This window comes from Hypanus sabinus, chromosome 9 (assembly GCF_030144855.1).
Source record: "Hypanus sabinus isolate sHypSab1 chromosome 9, sHypSab1.hap1, whole genome shotgun sequence".
Taxonomy (NCBI): domain Eukaryota; kingdom Metazoa; phylum Chordata; class Chondrichthyes; order Myliobatiformes; family Dasyatidae; genus Hypanus; species Hypanus sabinus.
The window spans coordinates 29,200,243-29,227,959 of record NC_082714.1 but is presented as its reverse complement, the minus strand read 5'-3'; the positions used below and the strand labels follow the sequence as shown (position 1 = coordinate 29,227,959).

The 27,717-nt window shown below is 38.8% G+C and overlaps 1 protein-coding gene across 2 annotated transcripts in view; it reads left to right on the top strand.

The window, feature by feature from the left end:
- smg1 (SMG1 nonsense mediated mRNA decay associated PI3K related kinase) overlaps window positions 1–23,608 on the top strand; it is a 145,497-nt gene extending 121,889 nt beyond the window's left edge. For both annotated transcript variants that reach the window (XM_059979383.1, XM_059979382.1), the window contains exons 52-63: window positions 940–1,096; window positions 1,389–1,578; window positions 2,233–2,702; window positions 3,279–3,419; window positions 3,938–4,090; window positions 5,907–6,086; window positions 7,132–7,359; window positions 10,116–10,327; window positions 12,598–12,704; window positions 14,675–14,854; window positions 15,521–15,627; window positions 21,297–23,608. In XM_059979383.1, coding sequence (XP_059835366.1) covers window positions 940–1,096; window positions 1,389–1,578; window positions 2,233–2,702; window positions 3,279–3,419; window positions 3,938–4,090; window positions 5,907–6,086; window positions 7,132–7,359; window positions 10,116–10,327; window positions 12,598–12,704; window positions 14,675–14,854; window positions 15,521–15,627; window positions 21,297–21,374 — 2,203 coding nt within the window. In that variant the 3' untranslated portion in view covers window positions 21,375–23,608. The remainder of the gene's footprint in view (window positions 1–939; window positions 1,097–1,388; window positions 1,579–2,232; window positions 2,703–3,278; window positions 3,420–3,937; window positions 4,091–5,906; window positions 6,087–7,131; window positions 7,360–10,115; window positions 10,328–12,597; window positions 12,705–14,674; window positions 14,855–15,520; window positions 15,628–21,296) is intronic.
- Window positions 23,609–27,717: the final 4,109 nt, after the last annotated feature.

Sequence of the window (27,717 nt, the reverse complement as noted above, 5' to 3'; positions counted from 1 at the left end):
CAAGAAGTCTTAAACTTTAATTTGCAAATCAAAGCTGAGACGGTCATTGAGCTGGTCGCCGATTGCCCACCGATCTTTGTACATAACATTTTATTATAGCAATCTCCTGGTTTAGTTGTATTAGCATATCCAATCGGTCTACAGTTGCGGTCTACAGTTGCGTATCACAAGTACATCCGCCACTATTGTTTCTACCCATTGACTTAATCATGTTATAATCTACATCTCTTAGCTACCTCTCATTAACACACCATTATCTTCTACATTCTTAAGATTTCATTCCCCTACTAAATTGGATACATGCATAGCAAATAGCAAGTTCAAAGCTGACTACATAGTTTTGGTTACACAGCAAACAATGCAACTTTTATACTCCAATAGCAGCAGGGTCTTGATGTGCCTCATGATGAGCCTCTCGAAACACTTCATGATGATGGATGTGAGTAGTCATTGAGGCAGGACACTGAAGACTTCTTTGGCACGGGGACAATGGTGGTGGCCTTGAAGCACATTGGAACGATGGCACTGCTTAGGGAGATTTTGAAGATGTCAGTGAGAACATCTAGCTGTTCTGCACATCCTCTAAGCCCGCTGCCAGAAATATTGTCTGGTCCCGCAGCCTTCCGTGGGTTGACCCTGCACAGGGTTTTCCTCACACCGGCCATGGTGAAACACAGCACCTGATCCTTTGCAGGAGGGGTGGACTTCCTCGCCGCCAAGTCACTTTACTTTAATCCTTTCCCATCTCTTCACTGGAAAAACCTGTGAAGGCTGCAATAAGCTTAAACAGAATATGCTTGCTGATATCTGTAAAATGTTTTCAAATTGCTCAAGGAGTACAAAATATAAAAATTGACTAATATACTTGAAGTTCAGTTTTGAATAAGGTGTATAGATTTTGTCTGCAGAAAGTTGTTTATTTTTTCCGATTATTTTCAGAATGTTGCGAGCCCAGTATACTGAATTAATCCAGCCCAGAAGTGCAGATGGTTCCGTAGAGGAGACACCAAAGATGTCTGCTGGCCAGATGTTACTTGTGGCTTTTGATGGAATGTTTGCCCAAGTTGAAAGTGCATTTGGTTTATTAATTGAAAAGGTAGTATAATACACCAATGTTTTCTTTATTTATATAATCTAAAATTTTAATATCATTGATATTTGGTGTACCCTGCAGTTTAACAATGAAAATATTGAATTGCACTGTGTATCATGATCCTGTCTTGTAGATTTGAGTCTAGCTTCTCAAGTTACTTTTAAGGATGTGAATTGGGTTGTGACTAAACCAGTTGTATAACTTTAAAAACCCTTATAACTGCACTGTTTAGTTTGAGTAATGTGCAAACTATATTGTACTTTTATATACTAAGTTGTGCTGGTGGCCTTTTTAGCTGAACAAGATGGAAGTACCACTAGCGTGGAGGAAAATTGACATTATTAGAGAGGCCCGTAGCACGCAGGTCAACTTCTTTGATGATGATAATCACCGACTTGTGCTAGAGGAAATCTTCTTTCTGAAACGACTGCAAACTATAAAAGAATTCTTCAGACTTTGTGGAACCTTTGCTCATACATTATCAGGTATTTTTTTGTTTAACAGTTTGTACAGTATCATTAAAATGTTACAGCAAATATTGCATGTTATATTTTATCTTGGTCTACAAGGAACACCATTCTAGGAGAATGTGCAGGATTATGTTCTTTGATATGTGACAGATTTGGTGAAACTTGTTGCCTTTCCTGAAAATCTCAAGGCTCTCTACAACTGACTAATAAAAAAAATCAATGACAATTAAGTAATTTATCATCTGAATGAAGCAACATTAATTTAGTTCTCTTTTAGCTTATTTAATATGATTTAACTGGCCAAAGGTTGGCTTTGATCTTTGATCTAATTTTTAAAATGATTATAGTTCACACTAATGCAAAGATTGCTTTGGCCTACAACCTGGAAAAATCACCTGATTACTGTCTGTGCATCTCATACTGTCATTTGTAGTTCTTGATTCAAAGGTGGTCATGAGATCATTGCAAATGAGCATTCTTTTACTGTAGTATATAATACTTAGTATGTTTCCCATAGTGGAACATGTTTAATGCTTTTCACTCTTTGTGTCTAAATCCTTGTTAACCAAACCTATTTTTAAAAGTATGTGTTTCTTTTTTGAAATATTTTAAGTTGACAATAGTTATTAGTACAAGATATGATGTGCATTATTCTGTTTCATTTCCCAGGGGTTATTCCACTGGATGATCCCAGTTCATTGAATGGTCCTGTCCAATTGGTTAATGTAAAATCCATGTACAGGAGTTCTTGCTTCAGTGAAGATCAAATGGCTAAACCAATAAAGGCATTTACGGCAGATTTTGTGAGACAGCTTTTGATTGGCCTTCCAACTCAAGCACTTGGACTGACCCTTTGCAGTTATATTAGTGCTCTTGGTGTGGACATTATTGCACAAGTGGAAGCCAAAGACTTTGGTGCTGAAAGTAAGGTTTCTGTGGATGATCTTTGTAAGAAAGCAGTGGAACATAACATTCAGGTTGGCAGATTTTCACAATTAGTTATGAACAGAGCCACTGTACTGGCCAGCTCATATGATACCGCTTGGAAAAAGCATGATCTGGTTCGCAGGTTGGAGACAAATATCGCATCTTGTAAGACCAGCTTTCAGAGGGTACAGATACAGATTGCTATGTTTCAGGTAAACTTTTCTGTTTTTTATTGTGTTTAAGTGAAAAAGAAAAGTATAAGGGAGTACCTTTAAGGCAAACTTGTGTTAATTAGGTGCAGATTTAGACCCCAAGTGTGTTCAGCTTTTCGTTTAACTGTTCCACTATTGTCACACCTGAATAGTATTTGATTACTTGTGTCTCCTGATTTTTTGAAATTGTACAGTAGTACATTCTATTGCTACATCTAACATATCAAGCAATTCTAAAGTATCCCTTAAATCCAGTTTGATTTTAGGTACTGATGTTTATGCAATTCCTTCTAGTTCTATCAGAATTGTTTAACTAGTTCCTTTTGCCAGCACCCAGATTAATGCTGTTCACTTAATAAATAAAACTGAGGCTGATGTAGTTGAACTCGGTGAATAACAACTCCGCCTACTGTTGCTTTTGGTCTGTGGTTTTTTTTTAATGTTTTATCCATTTGAGGTATTTTTTCTACCTGCTTGAATGCAGTGCAAAAGGATGCTAACTAATAAACAGGTTTTATTTTTCATAAGTGTGAGTGTGTAAAATTAGTTTTAACTATGATTCATTTCTTCTAACAGTGGCAGCATGAAGATATTCTTATGAATAGAACTCAGCCTATTTCAACAGTTACACCTCCGCCTCGCACAGGGATTCTTTCCAACATGAAAAAGAAATTGCATGCTCTTAGCCAACTGGAAGTTTCTGTCTCCACAGTACAGGTAAGTTATTTGTTTCAGTTTTATTTTTGTACTTGAATGTATTCACCTTCAATAAACCAGTGTTCATAGGTCAAATATGAGCCTTTTGCACTGCCTCGTGGTACTTTTTCTTGCACTTAAACTGGCATTAATGTGTAGCGTGGGTGCATACCCTACAGTATATTCAATACAATGGAATCTGGCATAGGTTACAAAAGTGCTTCAATTGAGATGTATGATTCATTAAAGTTCAAGTTTAATTATCATTCAACCATACATGAATACAGTTGACTGATAATTAAACTGAACATAAAATGTGGTGATTTGCCACTTCAGGCAAGTTACAATAGGTTCCAAAAAATTCTCCACCTCGAGTATTTTTAAGTGGAGATTCTATTTTTGAAGTTGAATGCCTTTTTTTTTAAACCCCTATCTGCTTAATCATGGTTTGAATGATGAAAAAAATCTCAATTTTCTCCTTCAAATGTAACTTTCTCAATGCCAGAAATATAATACAGCATAATTTTTTTGTTATACAGGAGAAACTGGCAGCTTTGGAAGCCAGCATAGAGCAACGTTTGAAATGGGCAGGGGGAGCTAATCCTGCTTTGGCACCTGTACTCCAAGATTTTGAGGCAACCATCTCTGAAAGGAGAAATCTGGTAGTGAAGGAAAGTCAGCGGGCAAACCAAGTATGTATATGCTTGCTCCAAGAACCATTCCAAAGCATTTTTCATTTCCCAGTACAAATACTCAAATGTAGTACAAGTCCATTGCACATTCCATTCATGTTCCTTTGGCAGACAGTAAACACTAAAGATATAAATAAAAGATTAAATTTGCTATAGCATATGATTCACTTAAAAAGTCAAATTTACTGAAATGAGGCCTCCGTCAGTCAGCTGACTGTGGATAGTGCGATTGAAAGCTTTCAATCACCAGTTCTGTGACAGCATGGATATTGTATCCTAGCTGCCTAGATATGCAAGCCTAGACAGTGTAATATGGAGAGCAACCTGTTGCCCATGTAGCAAGCTCACCCTCTCCGTACATCTGATGAACATAAAGGAATGGCAGAGACCGATACAGTTTGGTACCAGCAATGTACCAGGAGTTACCAGTCAGCATTGAACTCAATGTAGGACTACCTTAGACACTCCAGCTCTAAATTATATCCTCGGGGTTTACTCCCAAGGTCTTCCCTGTGAGTGGGTATAGCCACAAGGCAGGGGAGGTTTGAGATCAGTGCTTTCCTTCTAGATAAGCTGCCAACCACGGCCGATGAGCCCCATTTGCCAGAAGCAACTGGTTTTTAAGGCACCAGCAGTCTGCCTTTACCCCTTTTCCAGTCAGTAGAAACTGTTCTGCCAGGCTTAATAGCTTAGTCACACGTGAAAGTCAGGAGCTGGACTTGGTTGTCTAAGGCTATTTGAGGCGTATGCCATTGAGAGCTTTTAATATGTAGTGGGAGCTTGTTCCTGTTTCCACCCCCAGCGACAACAACCTGAAGAAACCTTACTGAAATAAAACTAATTTGACTGAGTGTCATATACTGTTGAAACAGTTTGAGTGCTTACATCAGAACAGGTTCTCAATTGAACATTCAGAACTGAGGGTATATTCTTCCCTTTTCACTGGATTTGGATTGACAACTCATTACTACAGTTGAAAGCTAATAATGTCTTTGAAAGAAAGAGAATCAGAATCAGGTTTATTATCACCGATGTACAGTATATCATGAAATTTGTTGTGACCCAGTGGATTGGCGCAGTTTATTTTCTGAATTCTGTATTTGAATCCACAATAAACTCCTTTCTATAATGTTATCCATATCTATCCAGTTCTATACAATGCAGATAAGTGCCTGACAGTTTTTTTTTTATTTAAAAAAAAGCTTGGATTGATGTCAACTGATTTCAATCATTTAAGAACTCATATTTTTCAGTTTCATTTTAAACTTCTGCAACTGCTCTTATTTGACTCTTGTGTCAGGTTTTTAAAAAAAAATTCATCTGCCGGTGACCTTTGTTCTGAAACTGGGATTATTCTGTAACACTGTTTTAAGGGAACTGGGCAAAATCCCCAAAGGACATTTAGATCTCCATTAACAAAAAAATACTGTGCCAAGACCATGAAGAGGCGGTGAAGGAACTTGGAGAGCATCATCTAATGTGGAGCTGCCTCTTATCTTTGGAAATGAGCCTGTGCTGGTGGATTGTACCTTGCACATTTCAATTGTACATATTTACCTTAAATTAATGCTAAAAGAATGGAAAGATTTTACTAATGGACATAGGAAATACACCACCAAAATAGTGATTTGGCTCAGCTAGACAATACCATTGTTAATAGTCCATTCAAGCTACCTGCCATATTTCTTCAACTATGTGAAATAGTTGTGTCATTGGAGTTTACCAGAAGCAGGCTTGTGTAAGGGGAATAAAGTACTTGAAATAGTGCACAGGTTTCCTTGTTATCACTTGTTAAGTTGTTTCTCCTTTTGTCTAGGTGACTTTCCTCTGTAGCACAATACTTCATTTTGAAAGTTTACGAACTCGGACACCTGAGGCCTTGAGTTTGGATGCTGCGTTGTTTGACCTAATAAAGCAGTGTCAACAAATGTGTTCATTTGCATCACAATTTAGCAGCTCAGTGTCGGACCTTGAACTTCGACTCCTTAAGCGTTTGGTAAGTTGAAATATTTATTCATTTCTCTGCTTCAGAACTCAACACTGAACTACCTATCTCATCTTTAAACTCTGAGCTCAGTAGGATTGTTGATCAATTTGCATTTTAAAAAGGTACACCCCTGACAACTCGTGGAAGTATACTTTATTCAAGTTGTAAAGAGAAAAACACTCACAACTTGCACGTTACATGTCAAGGCTAAAGGTGATCAGTCTTGGGTGTCTGATACCCAGGTTCCAGATTTGGGCTTCAGTTTTCTGAGTATTCAAGTTTGATTAGTCATTGTCCAGAACCCTTCCCCTCTGATCCTTTCTCTTACCCTCTATTAAGATAGTTCCATTGGTTGCTAAAGTATCATTTTATTAATTGTGTGACATCCTAGCCAATCAGCTACACAGGAATTTGTGGGAGCATGGGGGTTTCTTGACCAAGTCGCTTCACATAGATATTTTGTTGCGTCTGTGCGAGTTTGTTGCGAGTCTGTGGTGGCTAGTGCTATTATGTTTGCTGTTGTGTGCTGGGGCAGCAAGCTGAAGGTAGCAGACACCAACAGAATCAACAAACTCATTCGCAAGGCCAGTGATGTTGTGGGGGTGAAACTGGACTCTCTGACGGTGGTGTCTGAAAAGTGGATGCTGTCCAAGTTGCATGCCATCTTGGACAATGTCTCCCATCCACTCCATAATGTACTGGTTAGGCATAGGAGTACATTCAACCAGAGACTCATTCCTGCCTGTGGTCATCAAACTTTACAACTCCTCCCTCAGAGTGTCAGACACCCTGAGCCAATAGGCTGGTCCTGGACTTATTTCCACTTGGAATAATTTACTTATTATTATTTAATTGTTTATGATTTTATATTGTTATATTTCTACACTATTCTTGGTTGGTGCGACTGTAACGAAACCCAGTTTCCCTCGGGATCAATAAAGTATGTCTGTCTGTCTAAACTAGCCTTTGGTTGTCTTATTAACAAAGTGGTGTTTGCTTTGATTGTTATGGATGTTATTGCTTCAACCTTGTGATATTCACCTATTTATTCCAGGCTACCAGTCTTGACCATCCAATAGGAAGTTCTGAATGGCTTTCTTCTGCACACAAACAACTGACTCAAGATATGGCAACGCAAAGGGCAGCACAAACTGAAAAGGAACAGCAGATCGAAGCTGTGTGCGAAACAATACAGACTCTGGTGGATAATATTAAAACTGTGCTTACTGGCCATAATAAATTATTGGCTGATGTTAAACATCTCCTTAAAGCAATGGCAAAGGTAATCATCTGCATTCATTATTTTCTTGTTTTGGAGAATTGATAAGTTTGCCTTCAGAATTTTACTTCAACTTTTCTTGGACTGTTAGACAATTTGTAACTTCAAAGTTGCTTTAAATATTGGGCCACTTGAAACAGAATTGTAGATATTTCCAGTTTGTTTTATGGGGAGGAAGAGCTCTTGGCTCTTCCAATTCATGCTATCATTCAAGAGTTCGGGATAATGGCTTGACTAGCCTGACTGCGAACTTCGTGAAACCGAGTACCACTTTGAGTAGTTGCGATGCCTCCAAAAACCGGGAGAATAAGGAACTATTCTTGATTTGAAAATTTTTAATAATCATCAGAAAAGAGGCTTTAAAATGGTAACATAATGTGAACAATGTTAAAAGAAATTAATTTATACAAGTTGAGCACCCCTTGTCTGAAATGTTTCACTGGAAAATTTGCATCTGTTTAAGAGAAATTTCAGGGGTGAAACCCAAATCTAAACACAAAATCCATTTACATTACATATATATTATACATATACCATGAATGTAATTTATATAATTTTAATAATCCTGTGCATGAAATAATAATTGAACCAACAGAAAGGTAAGCTAACACTACCTCAGCCGCCCAGATGGACAGTCAGTGGCAGTTTGGCAATGCCATTATTCCAAACTCTGAATTTCTGTGCTACTGGTAATCAGTCTTTTGTCTTGCACTTGTTCAGCACACGTGCTGTTACAGCCATTCATTGTTAGATTTTCATCAGCGACAATCTTGACAAACTCATCAATGCAGCTTCATGATCAACAGATGCTTTATCACCACAAATCTTTAAAATGTTAGTGTTACTCTTTTTCTTAAATTTCTGCAACCATCCAGCTGCATATTCATAATTAGCTTCAATTTTCAGTTCATCATAATCTGCTTGTTTCATGATCGCATACTGTTCAGCATTCACTCTGTCGCTGACAAATCCACTCTTTCAGTACACAATTGAGAACTTTATTTTTCGCTTTATGCGGTATTTTAATATTTTTCATTAACTTCTGCTCATTGCATGTGTGAGGTCTCTTCTCAGGGCTGGGAACCTACCCAGCACGTTTGTAGAATTTTCCATTTGTGTTATCTTGTCAGCACTCAAAAAAAAATAATAAAATAAAATTTTGGATAAGGGATCTCATCCTGTATATAGTTCTAAAATGAGTGCTAGTGTCAAGTAATCAAATTGTATTTACTACTGTCCAAGACACAGGTTCATGATTGGAATCCCAAAATGAAACGTGTGCAGTTGTGTGAATATCTATAAGGGTGGTGTCAAAATGCTTGATATTATACAGAAGTTGTGTTGTTGATTCTTATCCACCCTGGATCAACAGTGGCTATGCATGAAGCCATGTCTGGGAGCATTCAGAATTTTTCTCCTTTGGTCAATACAGGTTAACAGAGAGAAATGTAAATCTATCATAGTTAAGGCTGTTCTGGTATAAAAATTTGACCTTGCTGAATTCAAAAATCACTATCCACAAAATTTGAGAAATAGAATAAAATATAGCTCTCAGAGTTTGAATAAATAAATGAACAAGTGTTTCAATATCTTTCTTTCTTAATCTTAGGGGCCTTTTGTTAATGATTTGCATCTTTCTGTAAAACCAAGATTTTTCATTTAAACTGGGATTACTTTGTCTTTATCTGTTTGTATTTAATACAACAAGGGCTTTATTAATTTGTCTGAAAGTTGGTGGTTAATAGTTTTGAGGTTTCTATACTTTGCTGAAAGGTCAGTAGCAAACTGGTGAATTCTTTACCAGTCCCATCCATAGAAGCATACATCACAAGGATGGATAATACAGGCCACCATGTCTGCGCTAACATTAACTAATCCCATCAGCCTGCACACAGTTGGTGTCCCTCCATCACCTGCCTGTATGTGTCTAAATCCAGATTTTATAAATCCATGGGCAAATCCAGAACAAAGAGCTATATGTATAGAAAAGGGATTTTCCTACTTGTATCAAGTGCAGTTCTGAAATTTAGTGGGGCTTTTTGAAAATGCTAACTCTGGGAGAATATAGCTATTCCTTACTTACCATTCATTAGGGCATAGAACATAGCGAAGCACAGTAGAAGGTCTTCAGCTCAATATGTCGTGCCAATCCTTTACCTGCTTCAAAATCAATCTAACTCTTCCCTTCCAAATAGCCGCCTACTTTTTTTCATCAATGTGCCTCTCTAAGAGTCTCGTAAATGCCCTAATGTATCTATCTACTTCTGTCACTCTCCCTGCCAAAGCAGTCCACACCACTCTGAGTGTGGAGATTTTTTAAGATTTTTGTTTTGATTTACAAAGCTATATACGGAAGTTGATGCATTCACTGGGATGACGACAATCACTTCATCACTCGGCAAAGTAGCCGAAATGATCATGAATGCAGCATTCACACTTATAGTCATACATTGCATTACCAGTTACAGTAATCAGTGGTATTGATCTATATATCAGTGTTGGAATCTGGGAAATCAAACCCTGGCTATAATCAATTCATTGTTGACATGAGCTATTCCTGTTACAACTTTAAGAGTTAACAGTTTTGTACTTGTGTACCTCTGCTTGCTATGAATTGGGCATACATGCTTGTGCTAATTCCATGTGGCTCACAGATTTGTGAGAATTTAATGCCTTGAAATTTCAAAATGGATATTAGAGGCAAATGAACTGTGTGCAAACTAATGGAATTTTTTTTTGTCTTTGTATTTTATTGAAAGGATGAAGAAGCAGCTATGGGGGACAATGAAGATGTTCCATATGAAGACAGTGTGCGCCAATTTTTAGCTGAATACAAGTCCTGGCAGGATAACATCCAAACAGTGCTTTTCACAATAGTGCAGGCTATGGGACAGGTCCGAAGTCAGGAACACGTTGAAATGTTGCAGGAGATTACACCAACTTTAAAGGAAATGAAATCGCAAAGCCTGAAGTAAGATGATAAAGTTTAATAGAATTTCAAGTTAAAGCAATTTCCTTAATATTTTAGTTTAACAAATTTCAGCTGCACCCTAGGCAAGCTATAACTTTCTAAATGGGTTTCATATATCTTCTGCAGTGCAGTCTTTCATTTACATAGTGTAATCATTGCTAGATTTTTCAATATTTTTGAGATGAAATTAAAATTAAGTCTTGCCCAAAATGAAAAACAAATTGTCTTCTTAATCAATTCCTACGTGAAACGATGCAGCATAATGTGTCAAACTGAGCAACTATGGTTTATAGGTGTATGATTTATTTAACTTTCAAAGATATAAAGCACAACTCAAGTTGTTGCAGTACATTTGCGGACAATATTTTCTATTTTGCATTCATAATTTACTCAGCATGCAGATTTTGACATCAACCACCTGACTATTGTCAATAATTGTGATTGTCACAGACTCTTAGTCATAAATCACAAAGCAAGCCTTCGGTCCAACTCATTCATGCCAACCAAGATGTCTCTTTCTGAGCTAGTCCCATTTGACCTCTATCTCACTAGGTCTTTTCTATCCATGTATTTGTCCAAATGTCTTTTAAGCATTTGTAAATGCACCCATCTCTACTGCTTCCTAAGCATCTCATTCCAGAGACCCATTACCCTCTGAGGGATGGAGTGAGAAATGTTGCCACTCGGGTTCCTTTTAATTTTTTTGTTCTCTCACCTTAAATATTTGTCCACTGTTTTAAACTCCCCTACCCTGGGAAAAAGGCTAAACACCTTTTATGCAGTTCTTTAAAGTCATCCCTGAACCTCCTATGCTTCAGGGAGAAAAGTTCCAGTCTATTGAGACTCTTCATAACTCCCTTGTGAATCTTTTCTTTACCCTTTCCAACTTAATGACATCCCTCTACACCTGAGTGACCAGAACTCCACACAGTGTGATCTCACAACATCTTGTACAGTTGTAACATGGCACTCCAATTCAAGGCACTCAGTGTAATAACAGTTGAAGGCAGAACTTTCACCATCCTGTCTACCTGTTCTGCCAGTTTCAGGGAACAATGTACCTATACCGCCAGGTCTCTGTTCTACAAATTTCTACAGAGCCCTACCATTTACAGGGCATATCCTGCCCTGTTTGACTGACCAAAATGCAACCACTGGTACTTAACAAGAGTTAAATTCCATCATTTTTGAAGCAATAATTAGTATTGCTTTATAATTGGAACCCATACACTTTTCAAGTTATTTACTCTTTTTGAAAAATAGCTTGTTACCTCTCATAAGCATAGTCTTTTTGGTTGCCACAGTTTTTCATTTCTGACAGTAAGCTTTAGGGTTTTTGATCTTTGGGGCATGTTTCATACTCTAAGATTCTCTTGTCGTCCAAGTCTTAATTCTATGACTGAGCATGGTGGTAAGGAAGCCAGACTGAATGAAAGGTACCTTTAGGCTTTCTATCCATTAATTTCAATGCGAGGAAATTTGTGAGCACATTCTGAATTTCATGGAACACTTCTATCAGGTAAGACTGGTTGTCATCTTTGCCAGCTGTCAGTTCTACTGCCAGGTCAGATATGTGGTTGAATGAGCATGAAGGTGGAGCTGTGATTGCTGCTCTTTCACAGCCCAGGATCCCAAATTCTCAGATGCTACCAGTAGTTTGTACACTCATTCCAGCTTCTCTGGTTTCCTCCCGCATCCTAGAAATGTGCAGAGATTAATTGACTGTTGTTAAATACTGTTGTAGTATAAGGCAAAATAATCAGGGGAGTTGATGGGCATGTGAGAGTAAGCTACAAATGTGCAAGGCGATAAGGGGCAGGGGTATGTCACCAATGAGATTGCTTTCTGGGCGATTGTGGAGGGTTAGGAGGAGCCTGTTGAATGGTTTTCTCTTGTAACCCAAGAAGATGCAGTGAGGGCTTTCACAGGTGTAATCTTTTATTTCTGCTATTGACACTTAGCCTAAGTTTTAAATAATAGACGTTTGTGCTAATTAGCTACCGACATCCTCCTTGGGGAAAGAATTGTAAGGATTGGGAGAAAACCCTTTGCTAAAATATACAAATGGAATTATTGTTTTGCACAGAAAGCTAGATGAGGATAGAACTATTTGTTTTATTAACCTAACTCCATCTTTACCTTGGCTGGAATTGGTACTGTTCACTTGCCTTTGAGACAGTCATGTGTTACTTAAAAATATATTTCAACTAATTTCTAAAAAATTAAAATTGCTTTTTTTATGTTTTCAATATAACTTCCTTGTTTTTCAGTATCTACAATGATCTGGTCAGTTTTGCATCCCCACTCGTTACAGATAAATCTAATGAGTGTTCAAGTCCAACCTCTGTCTCTGCATTTCAGCCCAGTTTTGCTGCAGGTAATCTTTACTTTTCAACTTGTGGCTCGATTCTCAACCACAATTTTTCTTTTAAGCAGTCTTGATTCTTGTACTAACCAGTCCTTGATTGATTACAATAAGCAAATTTCAGTTTTATATATTTTAGGTATATTTTACTTAATATGATGGTCAAATGCGCCTCTGGACTATAGAGATGGTTTCTCAAAACTTTGCTTTATTTACTGATCAGTTTTAATGTTCTAGACTCCAGTGAAAAATGTCTGTACTAAAATAGCCAGAAGCAATCAAGAAAAAAATCATCAAAATGTACTGACTGCCATCAGTTTGCCAGATAAATCTAATGAGTATTCAAGTTCAACCTCTCTCTGCCTTTCATCCCAGTTTTGAGGCTGGGTTGTTCATATTTCTGATATCATGAAGGGTCTCAGCCTGTAATGTCAACTGTTTATGCCTCTCTATGGGTGCTGCCTGACATACTGTGCTCCTCCAGAATTTTGTGTGTTACTCTGTATTTCTAGCATATAACCATATAACAATCACAGCACGGAAACAGGCCATCTCGGCCCTCCTAGTCCGTGCCGAACTCTTAATCTCACCTAGTCCCACCTACCCGCATTCAGCCCATAACCCACCACTCCTTTCCTGTCCATATACCTATCCAATTTTACCTTAAATGACACAACTGAACTGGCCTCTACTACTTCTACAGGAAGCTCATTCCACACAGCTATCACTCTCTGAGTAAAGAAATACCCCCTCGTGTTTCCCTTAAACTTTTGCCCCCAACTCTCAAATCATGTCCTCTCGTTTGAATCTCCCCTACTCTCAATGGAAACAGTCTATTCACATCAACTCTATCTATCCCTCTCAAAATTTTAAATACCTCGATCAAATCCCCCCTCAACCTCCTACGCTCCAATGAATAGAGACCTAACTTGTTCAACCTTTCTCTGTAACTTAAGTGCTGAAACCCAGGTAACATCCTAGTAACATCTGATGAATCTTTTGTGTTTATTGTTCGTGTTTATATGATTAATGAGAAAATATTACATTGCTGCTTAACTATGAGTGCATTATGTAAAACTCTTTTTCTATTTCTAGAGTTGCATGTAGACTGCTCAGTGAGCTACCAGAGTATTCGGAACTTTGGCCGGTTTTATTAGCCCATGTATAATCACCAAACCATTCACTAAAATCTTCAGTGCTTACATGCAGTTCTGTATGGTTCAGTGCTTAACATTGTTAGTAGGCAGTTATAGGCCAAGGAAAGCATCCTATCCAAATGTATCACTGCTTGGAATGGCAACTGCTCTACCCGAGACTGCAAGAAATTGCAGTGAGTTGTAAATTCAGCCCAGTATGTCGGCAAAGCCACCACTTCATTGAGTCCCTCTGCTTTCCTGTCTGCTTTCCCCCTGTCTTGGGAAAGCAACCATCATGATCAATGACCCCTCCCACATCAGAAATTCTCGCTTCTCTCACCCCACCCCCTCTTCCCTCATCAGGCAGAAGATACAAAAGCTTGAAAACATGTATAAGACTCTTGAGTGGATCTCTTATATGATGAGATGAACTTTATCTTGCAGTCTACTTCATAGCCCTTGTGCCTTGCCCACCAGAACTGCATTTTCTTTGTAGCTACAACACTATATTCTACATTGTTAATCTTTGTACTATCTTGATGTACTTGTGTATGGAATGGTTGTAAGCTAAGTGTTTCACTCTATCTTGATACTTGTAGCTGGTTTACCAATGTCAAAAATTAGGCAATATGTGGCATTGAGTTTTTTTTGTTTCACGGTTCCAATCCAAGTGAATAAAGATTCTGTGCACAGACACTAATTAAGATACTCTTGATGAGGTTCAACCAGCAAATTAAAATCTGCAGGTTTTAGTTTCATCTGAATTAATTTTCAAATCTTGCATAAAAGAATAACGTGCTTAAGCCACTGTGTGAAATTAGATTGTGTACCTTGTACTACTTGCAGCTGTTCGCAGTAGTACAACTCAAAAGACCCAACCAGAAGTCATGTCACAGAATGCACGAAAGATGGCTCAGAGAAATCTTGCCGCTTCAGCTAACACACCACCTGGCACAAGCACAGGATTGGGCAAGAATGTTGCTCCAAGTCCAAAGAAAGCGGCAAGAGATCCCAAGACTGGGAAAGGTAAATAATACTTTTCTACTGTATTCATCAGTTGTAAATCAGTATGTTCATTACTATTTTACTTTATTGCTCACTTTTTAAATACACTCTGTTCTGTGTGGTGTGTAGATCTACGCTAGTCTGTACACGTCCATGGCAAAACATGAACACATAATCTAAATTGATATTTCTGGTGTCATTGGTGAAAGCTTATCAGAGTTCAAAGCGTTCAAAGTAAATTTATTATCACAAAGTACACACATGTCACCATATACAACCTTGAGATTTTCTTGCAGGCATGCTCAATAAATCCATAATAGAAGAATAACCATAATAGAATCAAAGGAAGACCATATCATTATCAGGAGTCCCAGTCTTTTCAAATAAGATGTTGCTTGAGCTTTCTTAACTTAATCCATAGTTTAATTATTTTTAAATGTGATGATGTAAATTTTAAGGATATAAAATAGCCTTACTTTGGGAATGATTCTGCTGGTAAATTCTTTCCTCCAAACTGGCTGCTGTTTGCCTACATAAATGAAATCACTTATGTGGAACCACTCAACTGCTCTAACAATATTAGAGAAAATACTTATTTGTGCTATTTGTGACTTCTGATTTTTGAACATATTATAATATTTAGTTGTATGCAAAGTGATAGACAAAATTGCCTTTTTATATTTTCAGCTGTTCAGGAACGGAATTCCTATGCTGTTAGTGTGTGGAAAAGAGTGAAGGCCAAGCTGGAAGGCAGAGATGTAGATCCCAACAGGAGGATGACAGTTGCTGAACAGGTACAATGAAATCATCGCATGCTTGTATTCTAACAAACTTTTTATAGACTACCCAAATGTTTATAATTTATAACGTATCTTATGTAGCTAAAGTCTGAACAATGGTGGAAAAACTTGAGAATTGGACTCAAAAATTGGGTTTAAGATATCAGTTCAGGTCCTGTCATGGTTGGAAAAATCACTACTGAGAGAGCAAGACTGTTTCATCTGATGTTTCTGCCTTGAGTGGTGTAGAGGAAGGGTCATACAGTAATTAAATATGAAGGATGGCGAAAAGGACATTCATATGTAAAATTGTTAAAATTATTTGTTAAGTAATGGGCTTATACAAGGGTGGAAGGCGGTGATGCATGAGGTGATGATGCTTTGGGAAAACCTGGTCGAGTTCCAGTAAATGGACTATGACCAGTATCCATGTAAGGAAATTGCCTGCCATAAGTGGATGTGGCTTTCATCATTGTTCAGTGACAGAAAGCTCCAACTTGCCCAAAACTTGATGTTTGTGAGGCAGTTCAGCAAACAGATGTTGAAAGGGTGAATCTCAATGTAATAAGCGTGCAGTGTAGAAATTGATTTTGTGTTGATGAACAGTACTTCAGTGTAGCAGAAGTGAGATTCCAAGGTACTTTGGAGAAAACTTTGTGGACCTTGCAGGAAATGCACAAGCTTCATTAGGAGTGAAGATAAGGGCATTACTATGGAAGAAACAAATACTACATTTGGATCACTACCTTGGTCATGTTTGAGTTGATATGGTGGTCAGTCATCCCAGCCACAGTAGAGCAGTATCCAATGAACAACCACTTTTTCTTTACTAATAACTTTCTACCCACCATAGGCTCCATTTCTTCAGTGATTGATGAACATGTCTGGTCATCAATTCCACTTAACAGTTCAATGGGATATGAGGAACAGAAAGACAAACTTTTAGGCATGGACTGATCGGTAAAAAGAAACATCAGTGCCACAGAAAAGCCAAGCACTGACCACCTTTTAACAAGAGAGTCTAACCACTGATCTTTAACATTCAATGACATTACTATTGCTGAGACCCCATCATTAATGTTAATTATTGTCGTTCAATGAAAAATCTGTGGGAATAGTTGTAAGTACAAGTACTGTGTTTAGCCTCTTGGCATCCCAAAGGTGTAAGTTAGGAGTGTGATATAATACTCTCCATTTGTCTAGATGAGTACAGCAACAACATCTTTAGAAGCTGCTGTCCAGGATAAAGTAACCCATGTTTTTAACCTTAGCACAACACAAAGTCGTCTTGTCATTCACCACATGCACAGTAGCTGCAGTAAATATCATCTAAACAATGTACAGCTGGGTTACAATGACTACACCATCCAAACTTGTGAGCTCCACCACAAAGGAAAATGGCTTCAGGTGCATGGAAATGTTGCCAATTGTGTATTGCCCTTCAAGTTTCACACTCTCCTAACTTGGAAATATATTGTATATTGCTGAGTCTGAATCTTGGCACTCCAGTAGCACTGAGGGAGTATGTTCACCAGGAGGATGCAGGGGTTCAAAGCAGCAGTTCATCATTACATTCTCAAGTAATTGTGGGGTGGGCATTCTGAAAAATGAATACATTTTGAAAAAAATTGGCACAAAAAATGTGAATAAATGACTGAAACTCGCTGGAAAATTAAGAATGCCAGAGTTGCTGTCTTAAAAGATGTTCTGACCACATTATTCTTCAGTCAAATGATGCAAAATTGTAATACACAAATTCCAGTTAGAAATTGTATAAAATAAGTTCTTAATTTCATCTGATGTGGAGGTGAGTGGACTGTGGGATAGAAATTACAATTTTTTGGGGGGACATGGGAAGGAGATTGATGTGTAGGGATATTTATTTGGCTCATAAATTAGACCTGGGAAATCAAAAGATCTAAAAAAAAGGTTAAAAAGTATATATTTTTAATTGTGTAGAAATATGAAAAAATGTATATGCTAGTGGTTGAGAAACTAAATTTTGCACCATATTTTATACACCTGTTTGTATTGATAATATTCATCAATATAAATTAAAAACTGAAATTAATTGATCCATCATTTAGGAAGATCAATGCCTTACTAGCTTACAACTAGGTCTGATTATTTATGGATTTGAATAGATCAGATTGGCTACAAAGACCTCTTGTACATTTGATTATATTTTTGTGTAACCTCATTCAACCTAAAAAGTAATGCTCTCTACTTTCACCAACAAGCAAATGTTCAATTTATACAGTCGGTCCACCTTATCCGCGGATTCAACCAACCACGGATCGGGAAAACCCGGAAGTTCTCTCCAGCACTCATTGTTTGAGCATGTACAGACTATTTTTTCTTGTCATTATTCCCTAAACAATACAGTATAACAACTACTTGCATAGCATTTACATTGTATTAGGTATTATAAGTAATTTGGAAATGACTTAAAAGTACAGGCAGTCCCCAGGTTATGAATGAGTTCCATTCCTGAGTACGTCTTTAAGTCGGATTTGAAGTCAGAACAGGTACATCTGGTATTATTTAGCGTCAGTTAGTCAAAAGTTTTTCTTAGTATATAGTACATATTTTACCTTTCTATAAAACACTTAAGAAACATACGTATTTCAATAATTAAACCACTGTGTTGCTTAGTAATAATTGTAGCTTTCTTCAGGGCAGGGCCTTTCACATGCTCCATTAAAATTGTTCGGATCGCTGACCGACTGTAGTCTAACGCTTTTCCAATGACCGATGGCGTTTCACCTCTTTCTGATCACTTTATTATTTCCACCTTATTTTCAATCGCGATAGTGATTATTTTCGTAAACAGAAACACCACTGTTTCAGAGCCGCATCAGGTCCGAATGTCCACTGCATTGAACATGTTAAATTAAGTCCGGGGTTCCGCTGGGTCCTAAAGACCAGCATATTGATTCGGGTTAAATAAGGGACTTGAGCATCTGTGTTTTTTGTTATCCACGGGGGGTCTCAGAACCAATCGCCCGCGGTTAAGAAGGGCCGACTGTATCATTGTGACTTATTTTGTTTACTAAATTCCTCACTGAACAACCTCCTCTACACAAAATGCAGATCACGAACAGCCTAAAATAGTGAAACATGGTTTATCCAGAGTTCACAGGACAAATGAAAATATTAACATGCTATTTCAGAGAGTAATCTTGTGTATGATCATTTCTAAGGTGTCGGGATATGTTCTAGTTTCTTCCCCTTAGTGAAATGCATTCTTGTCTTTTCTGTTGAGTTGGGCAATCTTTCCACAATGAAAGCTAAAATGAATCATTCAGCATTGAACAATTGTAAGTTTCAAATTCCTGGGAATGAACGTCAGTAATACCCTGTCCTGACTGAACACATTGACACTATGTGCCACTACTTCCTCAGCAGACTAAAGAAATTTGGCATGCCCCCATGACCTTCATCTACTTTATTGATGCACTATAGAAAGCACCCTATCTTGATGCATCCTGGCGACTGCTCTGCTCATCACAAGAAACTTCAGAGAGCTGTGGACACAGTTCAACACAATACATAAACCAGTCTCCTCCATGGACTCTGTCTGCACTTCTCACTTTCTCAGTGATTGCACCCACTCTGAACATCCTCTCTTCTCTCCCATATGGCCCCACCACCACCATCGGGCAAGAGATACAAAAGCCTGAACGCTCATATCACCAGGCTCAAGGACAGTTGACTGTTGAATGTTTCCTTAGTCCAATAAGGACAGCTAACTACATAACCTACCTGTCCACCTGCTGCACTTTGTACTGTAACACTTTTTACTGAACTCTTGTTTTACCTTGTGTCTTAATGCACCACTATAATGAATTGATATGTGGATGATATGCAAGATGGGTGTTTACCTCAGTAAACATGACATTAAACCAATTGTCATTCCTTTTGGGCTGCAACCTTGCCATTTCTTTACCATCTTCATCTTTTTTTTATGCTGATTTGCTAGTTTGACACTCAACCCAGCCTCGAAGTCCGGTGTGAATGCCTCTACACCACCGGCTGGCTATAAACTAGTTCAATCTGATTGATTTAAGGCTTCCCACTATTGCAATCTGCCTTTGTCTAATTAGCTTTGGGTGGTGGGATGAGGAGCAAATTAAATTAACATATTGCAATTGTACACATAAGTAGCCATAACTTTGCTTCCAATATTATTAAAGGTGCTCCACAACAGCAAATTTATACTGCACATTCTCCACAAGCAATGAAATGATTGCTTGTTTGGTAGCATATAAATGTTCAGACAATGCCTTTTTAGATTAATCATACCCAGAATCTTATTGATTTGTTTCCTGCTTATTTCCTCATTATTTCTAATTTATACTGAAGAACAGTAGATTTTGGTTAGTTGGGCCATCGGTTAATCAGGGCATTTGCTTATTTGGGGCACTGTACTGTTTAATTAGGGCAGGAAACTGTTGCCAAACAGTTTCCTGCTCGTGTCAGTCGCATATACTGTATGGCCAAAAGACACTACCCTCTGCTTAGAGGATAGAGGTTTTAAGTAGCATCTGTTGTATGTTCAGAAAGCAGTGATTTTTGTCACTGATAGTTGGTAATAAATAAGTAGTTAGACAATTCAGAACTGTTTCAAGTATTCAAGCTTGGAGATGCCAAAAATGGCTGGGAGTGAAAATGAAACCATTCCACTACTTTTAAGTTAGGAACTACAAAGAATTTAACGATATTGGCCATCATCCTGAATATTACAGTGAAAGTGAAGATTTGGACAATGCAATCATTGATAGTATAGTATGAAGGCAGTCCATTATCTGTTTGCACAAGGTATCTGCTGATTTTGTTCATTGCGAACACTGGATAAATATTGCCATTGATAACTTTTAGGAACTAATATACAGTTTTGTAGCACAGTAGCACCATTGGTAGTCTGATTTATTCTGTATTTCATTTAAATATATAAATTGTTACTCAGTTTCTTTTTTATGCAGTTTTAACTATTTCTGTGAAACTTCAACTAATTGGGGTAGCTGCTTTATTGGGCCAAGATATGCTGGTCCTAATGTGTCCCTATTAACCAGAATCCACTATTTTCAAACAGTTCAAAATGCCCAGTTATAATGTCACATTAGTTTAAACATGTTTTATTTTTGGCAATCAGAAATCTCCTCTTCACAGTCAGAAGAATGAAAAAGTAAATCTGATTTGGTTCTCATGCTAATCAGTGAAAACCATCTGTGGTTAATGGTCAAAGATCAAATGAGGTACTAAATCATACACTGCAAAAGGTTGCAGAATTACCAACTATCATTGTTGCAGCTCATTATTAATTAGCCAGTGATGGGGAGAAATAAAATCACACTGGTTAGCATATATGGAGACTACTGCATGAATTTAAGACCTGTGCTGGCTTGAAATTTGCATGTCTACACCGTAGAAATGAAACATTCCATACTTTGATTTACTCCCCTTGAAAGAAGAAAAGTTAAATGACAATTTCAAATTTATGTGGAATCAGTGTCACGACAGGGATGTTTGCTATTCCGATACAAGATGAAATGTATCCTTTTTCTCTAATTGTAAGGATTTGTTTAGAGTACTGTTTTCTCATTATTTGGGACATTAATCTATAATACATACAGTCTGCTAAAATATAAAGAAACAATTTCTCCATTGTTTGTATTTTTTAGGTTGATTACGTGATTAAAGAAGCTACTAATCTAGATAACTTGGCACAACTGTATGAAGGTTGGACGGCGTGGGTATGAGCTGAAATACAGTGGATCTCTCTGGTTCAAAGAGGTCAGGTATCCACCAGAATCAACTCGGCCACAGGCATCTATAGCCGCGCCATGGCAGGTGTTGATGCATTCTGGGGCTTAATATGAGGAAATCTAGGAATCCCCGTGCATTCAGAGTGATTAGTCAGAAGGCTGCACTCAGGGATATGCTTAATACAATGGTCTGCACCCCAAAGTCAAGGGCCATGGCGCCCAGTCTAAATTACACGATTGTCTTTCTGTCATCCAAGAACTGCAGAAACATCGAGGGTGTAGGTGCTGAAACGATTGCTTTCCTACTGAGTACAGAGTGATTTGAAAACCCCAAGTCCATCTGTCCTGTGAACATTTCAAATCACAAAGTACTAAACCCTGCTGAAAGGTAATTTAGAATACTGGGGCTCCACAGAGAGAAGTCTACTTCTGCAATCCCCAGACACGTGATTCCAGTTGGATAACGACTTCACTGGCTAACTTGCCCTTGAAGATGGCCATCCAGTAAGAAAACCAAGGCTAGGAGAAATGATGGACTCCAGAAACAGCCTAAATAAAGATTGGATATACTACATGGAACTTGTGTGAGGAAGATGACACCACCCGATCTTTTTGTTAGCTTTCTCTTATAGGTGTATGCTAGTTTAGCAAAGTGCTTCTCAGATGCCTGTAATTCTGTTTACTGTGATTGAATTTCGGTAGTAGGTCATCATTTTATTGTGAACATCTTGCAAGGTCCACAAGCTGAAACATTACATCGAGCATTGATGGATTCATGGTAAACTGAAGGGTTAGGTGTTTCCATGCACACATTTCAAAGTGGTTTTTTTTCTTCTTGTTTTGTTACTTGGAGTCGAAAGGTCTTGGATATTTTTGTGTAACTTCATCATGCAGGTTTTGACATTTGTATGAATAAAACTCTGAATAAACCCTCCAATGTATTTGAAAGTGACATACCATGACCAGTTAAGCTTTTTTCAATTGAGCGATTACTACTCTCCTTTTGCTTTCTTTCATTTTTGTTGCAATCCATGGCCAGCATTGCTTGCAGAGGTGTTTGAGAACATCTGTCCTTTCTAATAGCTTTAACTTTCTTTCCATCCACTCTGTGCTTTAGTCTTTATCCCCAGCTCCACCTCAATACTCCCTTACCCTAATGTTGTGTTCTGTCGGAATATGACTGCATCATTTCCATTATACTTTAGGGGTAATTGCTTTCAATAATACAAAACACAATGAGGTTCCTTTTGTGCAGTACACCCTCACCACTGTTGTACCAATTTTATTTTTTTTACCCCAATATAGACTTAGCTGTATTTTACATTAAGCTGGCACAAGTAATAAAGAATGTCCTTTGGTGGAGGCAAATGGTGTGTGATACTTTTTAAATTTTCACAATGGTTTAGCTTCATTTTGTGAACAAGCCCATTTTTCAGCACTGTATGATAAATGGAATAGCATAGATTCAGACATATCATCTCATTTTGATTCCAGCTTATTCTTGCAGCTCTTGCTACTTTGAGATAAATTGAGTATCTTCAGTATTTTTTAATACTTTTGAGAGAATGTCTCTTTCCACTTCTTGTTAGTTATTTTCAGCCCCCATCATGAAACTGCTCTCCAGCTGTAGGGCTGCAACAGACCAGGTCTTCCTCTAATTTCTGTGGTATATTATTTTACTTGTGTATTATCAGTAAATGGTCAGAATAGACTAATGTTCGCGTCTTGGAATTTTGGTTGTAATGCCACAAAGTGCTCTGCCACTAAGGAAATCCCATGCCATGCATGGCTATCAGTGTGCAAAAATGAAGTATACAGAATTTCAAATAGATTTCAAATGTCAGACTGAAATAATAGCCCTGACCTTTGGAGCTAATGAACTATCTGTAACCTCCAGTATAATTCCATCCTGATAAATGTCTGAATTACCAAGAAGTTTAAAAAGAAGAATGCATTTGTTTGGGACATGGAATAGTAACTACACAAAAGTATTTAATTCACTGTAAAGTTTTTTGGGATACTGAGGCGAGGAGCAATACAAATGCAAGTTCTTTTTCAAGAAGTTCAGTGGGAAATTGTGCATTACAGTATCTGTACATGGGTATGAATCTTGTTTGTATTATGCGCACATTGTTTATAAAAACTCAATTAAATTAAAATAAAATATTGTACTGCGACAAATTTACATCCAGGACCTTATTTCCAATAAAATTATTACATTCACACTGTTCCTGGTATTAGAACTATTTTATCTTCTGTGCATCTCCCAAAAAAAAAACACAGATGGGTCGGAATAGGCTTCTGTACAGTCATTAGTTTTACCTGCAAAGTTTGCTTTGGAAGGGTAGAACAGGTTGATCATGCCTGATGTTACTGTTTGCCATTGCACCAAAATGCTGGTCTAAATAACAAGACGTTATGTTCAACTGGTACAATGAATCATTTGTTCCTACTTGCTTAGTTCATTAATGACCTCTTTGAATTCCAGTTTATATAAATAATTTTTCAGTTTGTAGAAAGATTTTACATTACACACATTGTTACATACAGGGCTGTTCTTTAGCCATTACTGCACCTCCAAGAATACCTGCAACATCTAACTACCTTGGCTTTTCCTTTTTGTTGTCTTTGTCTTCTGCTTCATTGTGTCTCCATCGTCATTGAACATTTCCAGCATAGCTTTGATTCTGTAGTTTTGTATAATTGACAGTTGTCTCACGTTGCACCTGCACCATTGAGCAGAATCCCAGAAATCAGCAAATAATCTGATCACCGAGTGCATACTTCACAACTGAAGAATGGATTGTATTGAGAATATCTTTGCCCAGTCCAGCACCTACTAAAGGATTCTTCTCTGTTCCTGAATGATAGTAAAGCATTGATCCTGGGCAACTGTTCCATTGTTGGGAAGTATTTACAATACATGGAATGCATTCTTTTACAATGTGGTATATGATACAATAATACTTAACCATAACCATATAACAATTACAGCATGGGAACAGGCCATCTTGGCGGCCCTTCTAGTCCGTGCTGACGCTTACTCTCACCTAGTACGAAATGCTGCAGTAAATAGGCCAATGCATAGCACAAGCTCAAATTAAATGAGAACCGGTGATCAGTTGTCACCACCAGTATCCCATGTTCAGCTAAGCTTCATGCTCCCATAGTGGAAGTCAAAGCTGCAGTCAGTTCTCTTACATTCAAGGCCACAGTGCTGGTGAATATGTTAGCAAACACAAAGGTTAACCCTCCACCCCTCAAATATCACAACCACCATAGGTTTTAATACAACTCCTATGGATGCCCTGCCATATTTCAAGCAAATCACAAAATTTCTTGGCATCAAAGTAGCTATAGTAACCCCTCAGCACACTATGGTAGCCCACTATCTTCCGAAAGAACACCCTACTCCCTCTTCGAGTATAATGGTTATGGGACTGATCTCCCACTTTGCATATGGCTGGCCAAATCTGCCGCATTCTCCATTTCATCAGGAACGTATATACACTCCTAGCCTATTATAGCATAGACATCTTTCCTTAACTGGGTATAATCTAATGGCATTCTACTCTGTAAGGTCACTGTCCACATGGCGACTATCTCAGCCGAAAGTTGTGTCAGCGCCTGCTTTGTTTGCTCCAAAGCCAGCACAGTCTCGTTGACTAATGCTGCCATGACTGAGGCCATTAAGATGATCTCCTTTATAACATGGCAATATCATGCAGGGGAAGAGCTATTATCCCAATCCGATTGGCCTCTGTGATACCCCTTTCCAGATGTTTTAACTTGTGTGTGGGTGGCCAGCGAGATCATTTTGTGATGCGCATATGGCACAATATACCCCAAGTAGCAGCAGCCAGACTGATCCATGGGGAGCCATCGGTAAACTTGGGGTCCACACACCCAGTTCATGCCCGTCAACGTGAGAAACAATTTTGCCCCAAAATAGTATATTCCCACTAAAGTAGTGCTGCCCTCTTCTGTAACATTATGGTGCATGGAGCTACAGGAACTACTCCCCGGTGAAAACTGCTCATCGTAACAGCAGTGACAATGCGGTTGGCGGGGAATCTTAATACGCTTGGCAGAGGATGGTGCTCAGAGAAGCTGTGCCAGAGAGGATGGTCGGAGGCTCAGAGGTTCAACGGACTCGGAGTCCACTGTGTGCCGTGTCTGCAAGGCTGGGTTCGACGGAGCTTTCATTGTGTGCTGACTCTGCAAGGCTGAGTCTAGCGCCATGGAAGTCCATAGTGGGGGTATTCCCTTCTGCCGCCAGCATGGGATGACGAGTCTATCCCTAAGGACTTGTGGAAACTCTGTGGTGGTTACTTTTGAACTTATAGTCTTTTAACATCTTTGGACTATTTTTACTGTGCCCATGGTCTTTTTTTTAAATCAATTATGCTATTAATTGCACTGTTGTAACTATGTGGTTTTGTGCAGGTCTTGTAGCTTTAGTTTTTGGTCTTGTTTTGTCTGGTGGACTTGGAGATCCTTTCCGGGGAATGCGCTAAGATGGTAGCGCGATATTATTACGCAGCAGCCTCTCCGGACTCTGGATTGGGGATTGCCAAAGGTTATGTGGATTTTCTGGTGTAGTCTGTTTTGTCATGTGCTTTTGTGATATCATTCTGGAGGAACGTTGCCTCATTTTTTAACTGCATTGCACATGTGATTGCTAAATGACAATAAACTGAATCTGAATTATTCCAGGATCGCGGTATTACATTCAAAGTTGGTCTTATCCTGATCATGTGCTGGTACATAACAGCCCTTAAGTGGGCCACCTTTTACAGTCCCAACAGTCATAGCTTACATGTTCATGATGGATTCATTCTATGCCCAGTATTCGGTGTCATTCTGACGGTGGGGTCAGTGCTCTTGTGCTTGTGTGCATTGGAATCTGGGAGCACACCCCAACACTTAAGTATGTTCATAAGATAAGCATATTTATACAACATTCTCAGAAAGTTATTCATCGAGATCTCTGTCACTGATGTGGCTGTGTATATATCCCTGGGGAAGACGACAAAATGGTGAACTGTCTGCCTTCCATCGTAACAGCAAACTGGTCTTGGGATTCAGGACTTAGGAGAATGGAAAAGGAAGATCTAGCCAAATCCACTAGAGCATAGGGGATGCTTCCCCTCCCTATGTCCTCTACAATGGTCACTATATCTGTGATGGACTGAGCACATTTATTCAATTGCCTGAAGCCTATCGTCATTCACCATGTTCCATCCCCTTTCTGCACCAGTCGGCCAAATAATCCCCTCCTTCAACATCCGTCCATTGTTTTCCCGATCCTGGTGTCACCCAGAATGCTTGATGGCCAGAGGTGGGATGATGAGGGGCTCCCACTTGGCCGGTCCAGCAGTACAGTCACTGGCGCCACCTCGAAAGTAAAACAGCCCCTGTTCATCTGCAGGAACCCTCCTTTCAGGGAGGGCTCCGTCTGCTGCTGTAGGTCTCTAGGGACTTCCTGCAATGCTCCAAAATAGGGTTCCTTCTCACCATTGCTTGGAGGATCAGCTGGCACCTATTAAACTCCTGCAACTACTCTCCCTTCTGATTTTGGAATGGGTCTTTTCATAGAGCATGCAAGGCAGTGGTGGGCATCCTGTTCACCCATTCCTCTGGGATGCCTGCCTAGCGCAGGGCACAAAACATCTCCTTAAGAGTCGTAAACACAGGAGGTTCTGCAGATGATCGAAGTCCAGAGCAACGCTGAAGGAAGTCAGCTGGTCATGCAGCATTTAAGGAAATGAATAAGCAGTCGACATTTCTGGCTGAGACCCTTAATCAGGACTGGAAAGGAAGGGGGAAGAAGCCAGAATAAAAAGGAGGGGGAGGGGAAAGAGGACTAGCTAGAAGGTGGCCAGGTAGGTGGGAAAGGTAAAGGGCTGGAGAACAAGAAAGTTGATTGGACAGGAGAGTGGACCATGGGAGAAAGGGAAGAAGGAGGGGCACCAGAGGGAGGTAATAGACAAATGATGAGAAGTGGTAAGAGGTCAGAGTGGGGAAAATAATGGGAAGGAGAAATTGATGTTCATGCTGTCAGATTGGAGGCTACTTAGACAGAACATTAGGTGTTACTTTTCCACTCTTAGAGTGGCCTTATCATAGCAAATGAGGAGGCCACAGAACAACATGTTGGAATGGGAATGATGATAGGGATTAAAATGGTTCCCCACTGTGAAATTCCACTTATAAGGTCAGGCGGACCTTCCATTCTGCTCTATTTTCCTCACCCAGCTACAAGCCACTCCTATATGTTCCAACTTGTCCTAAAGCTTGATAACCAATCTCTCTCCTATCACATCTCTTCTAAAAG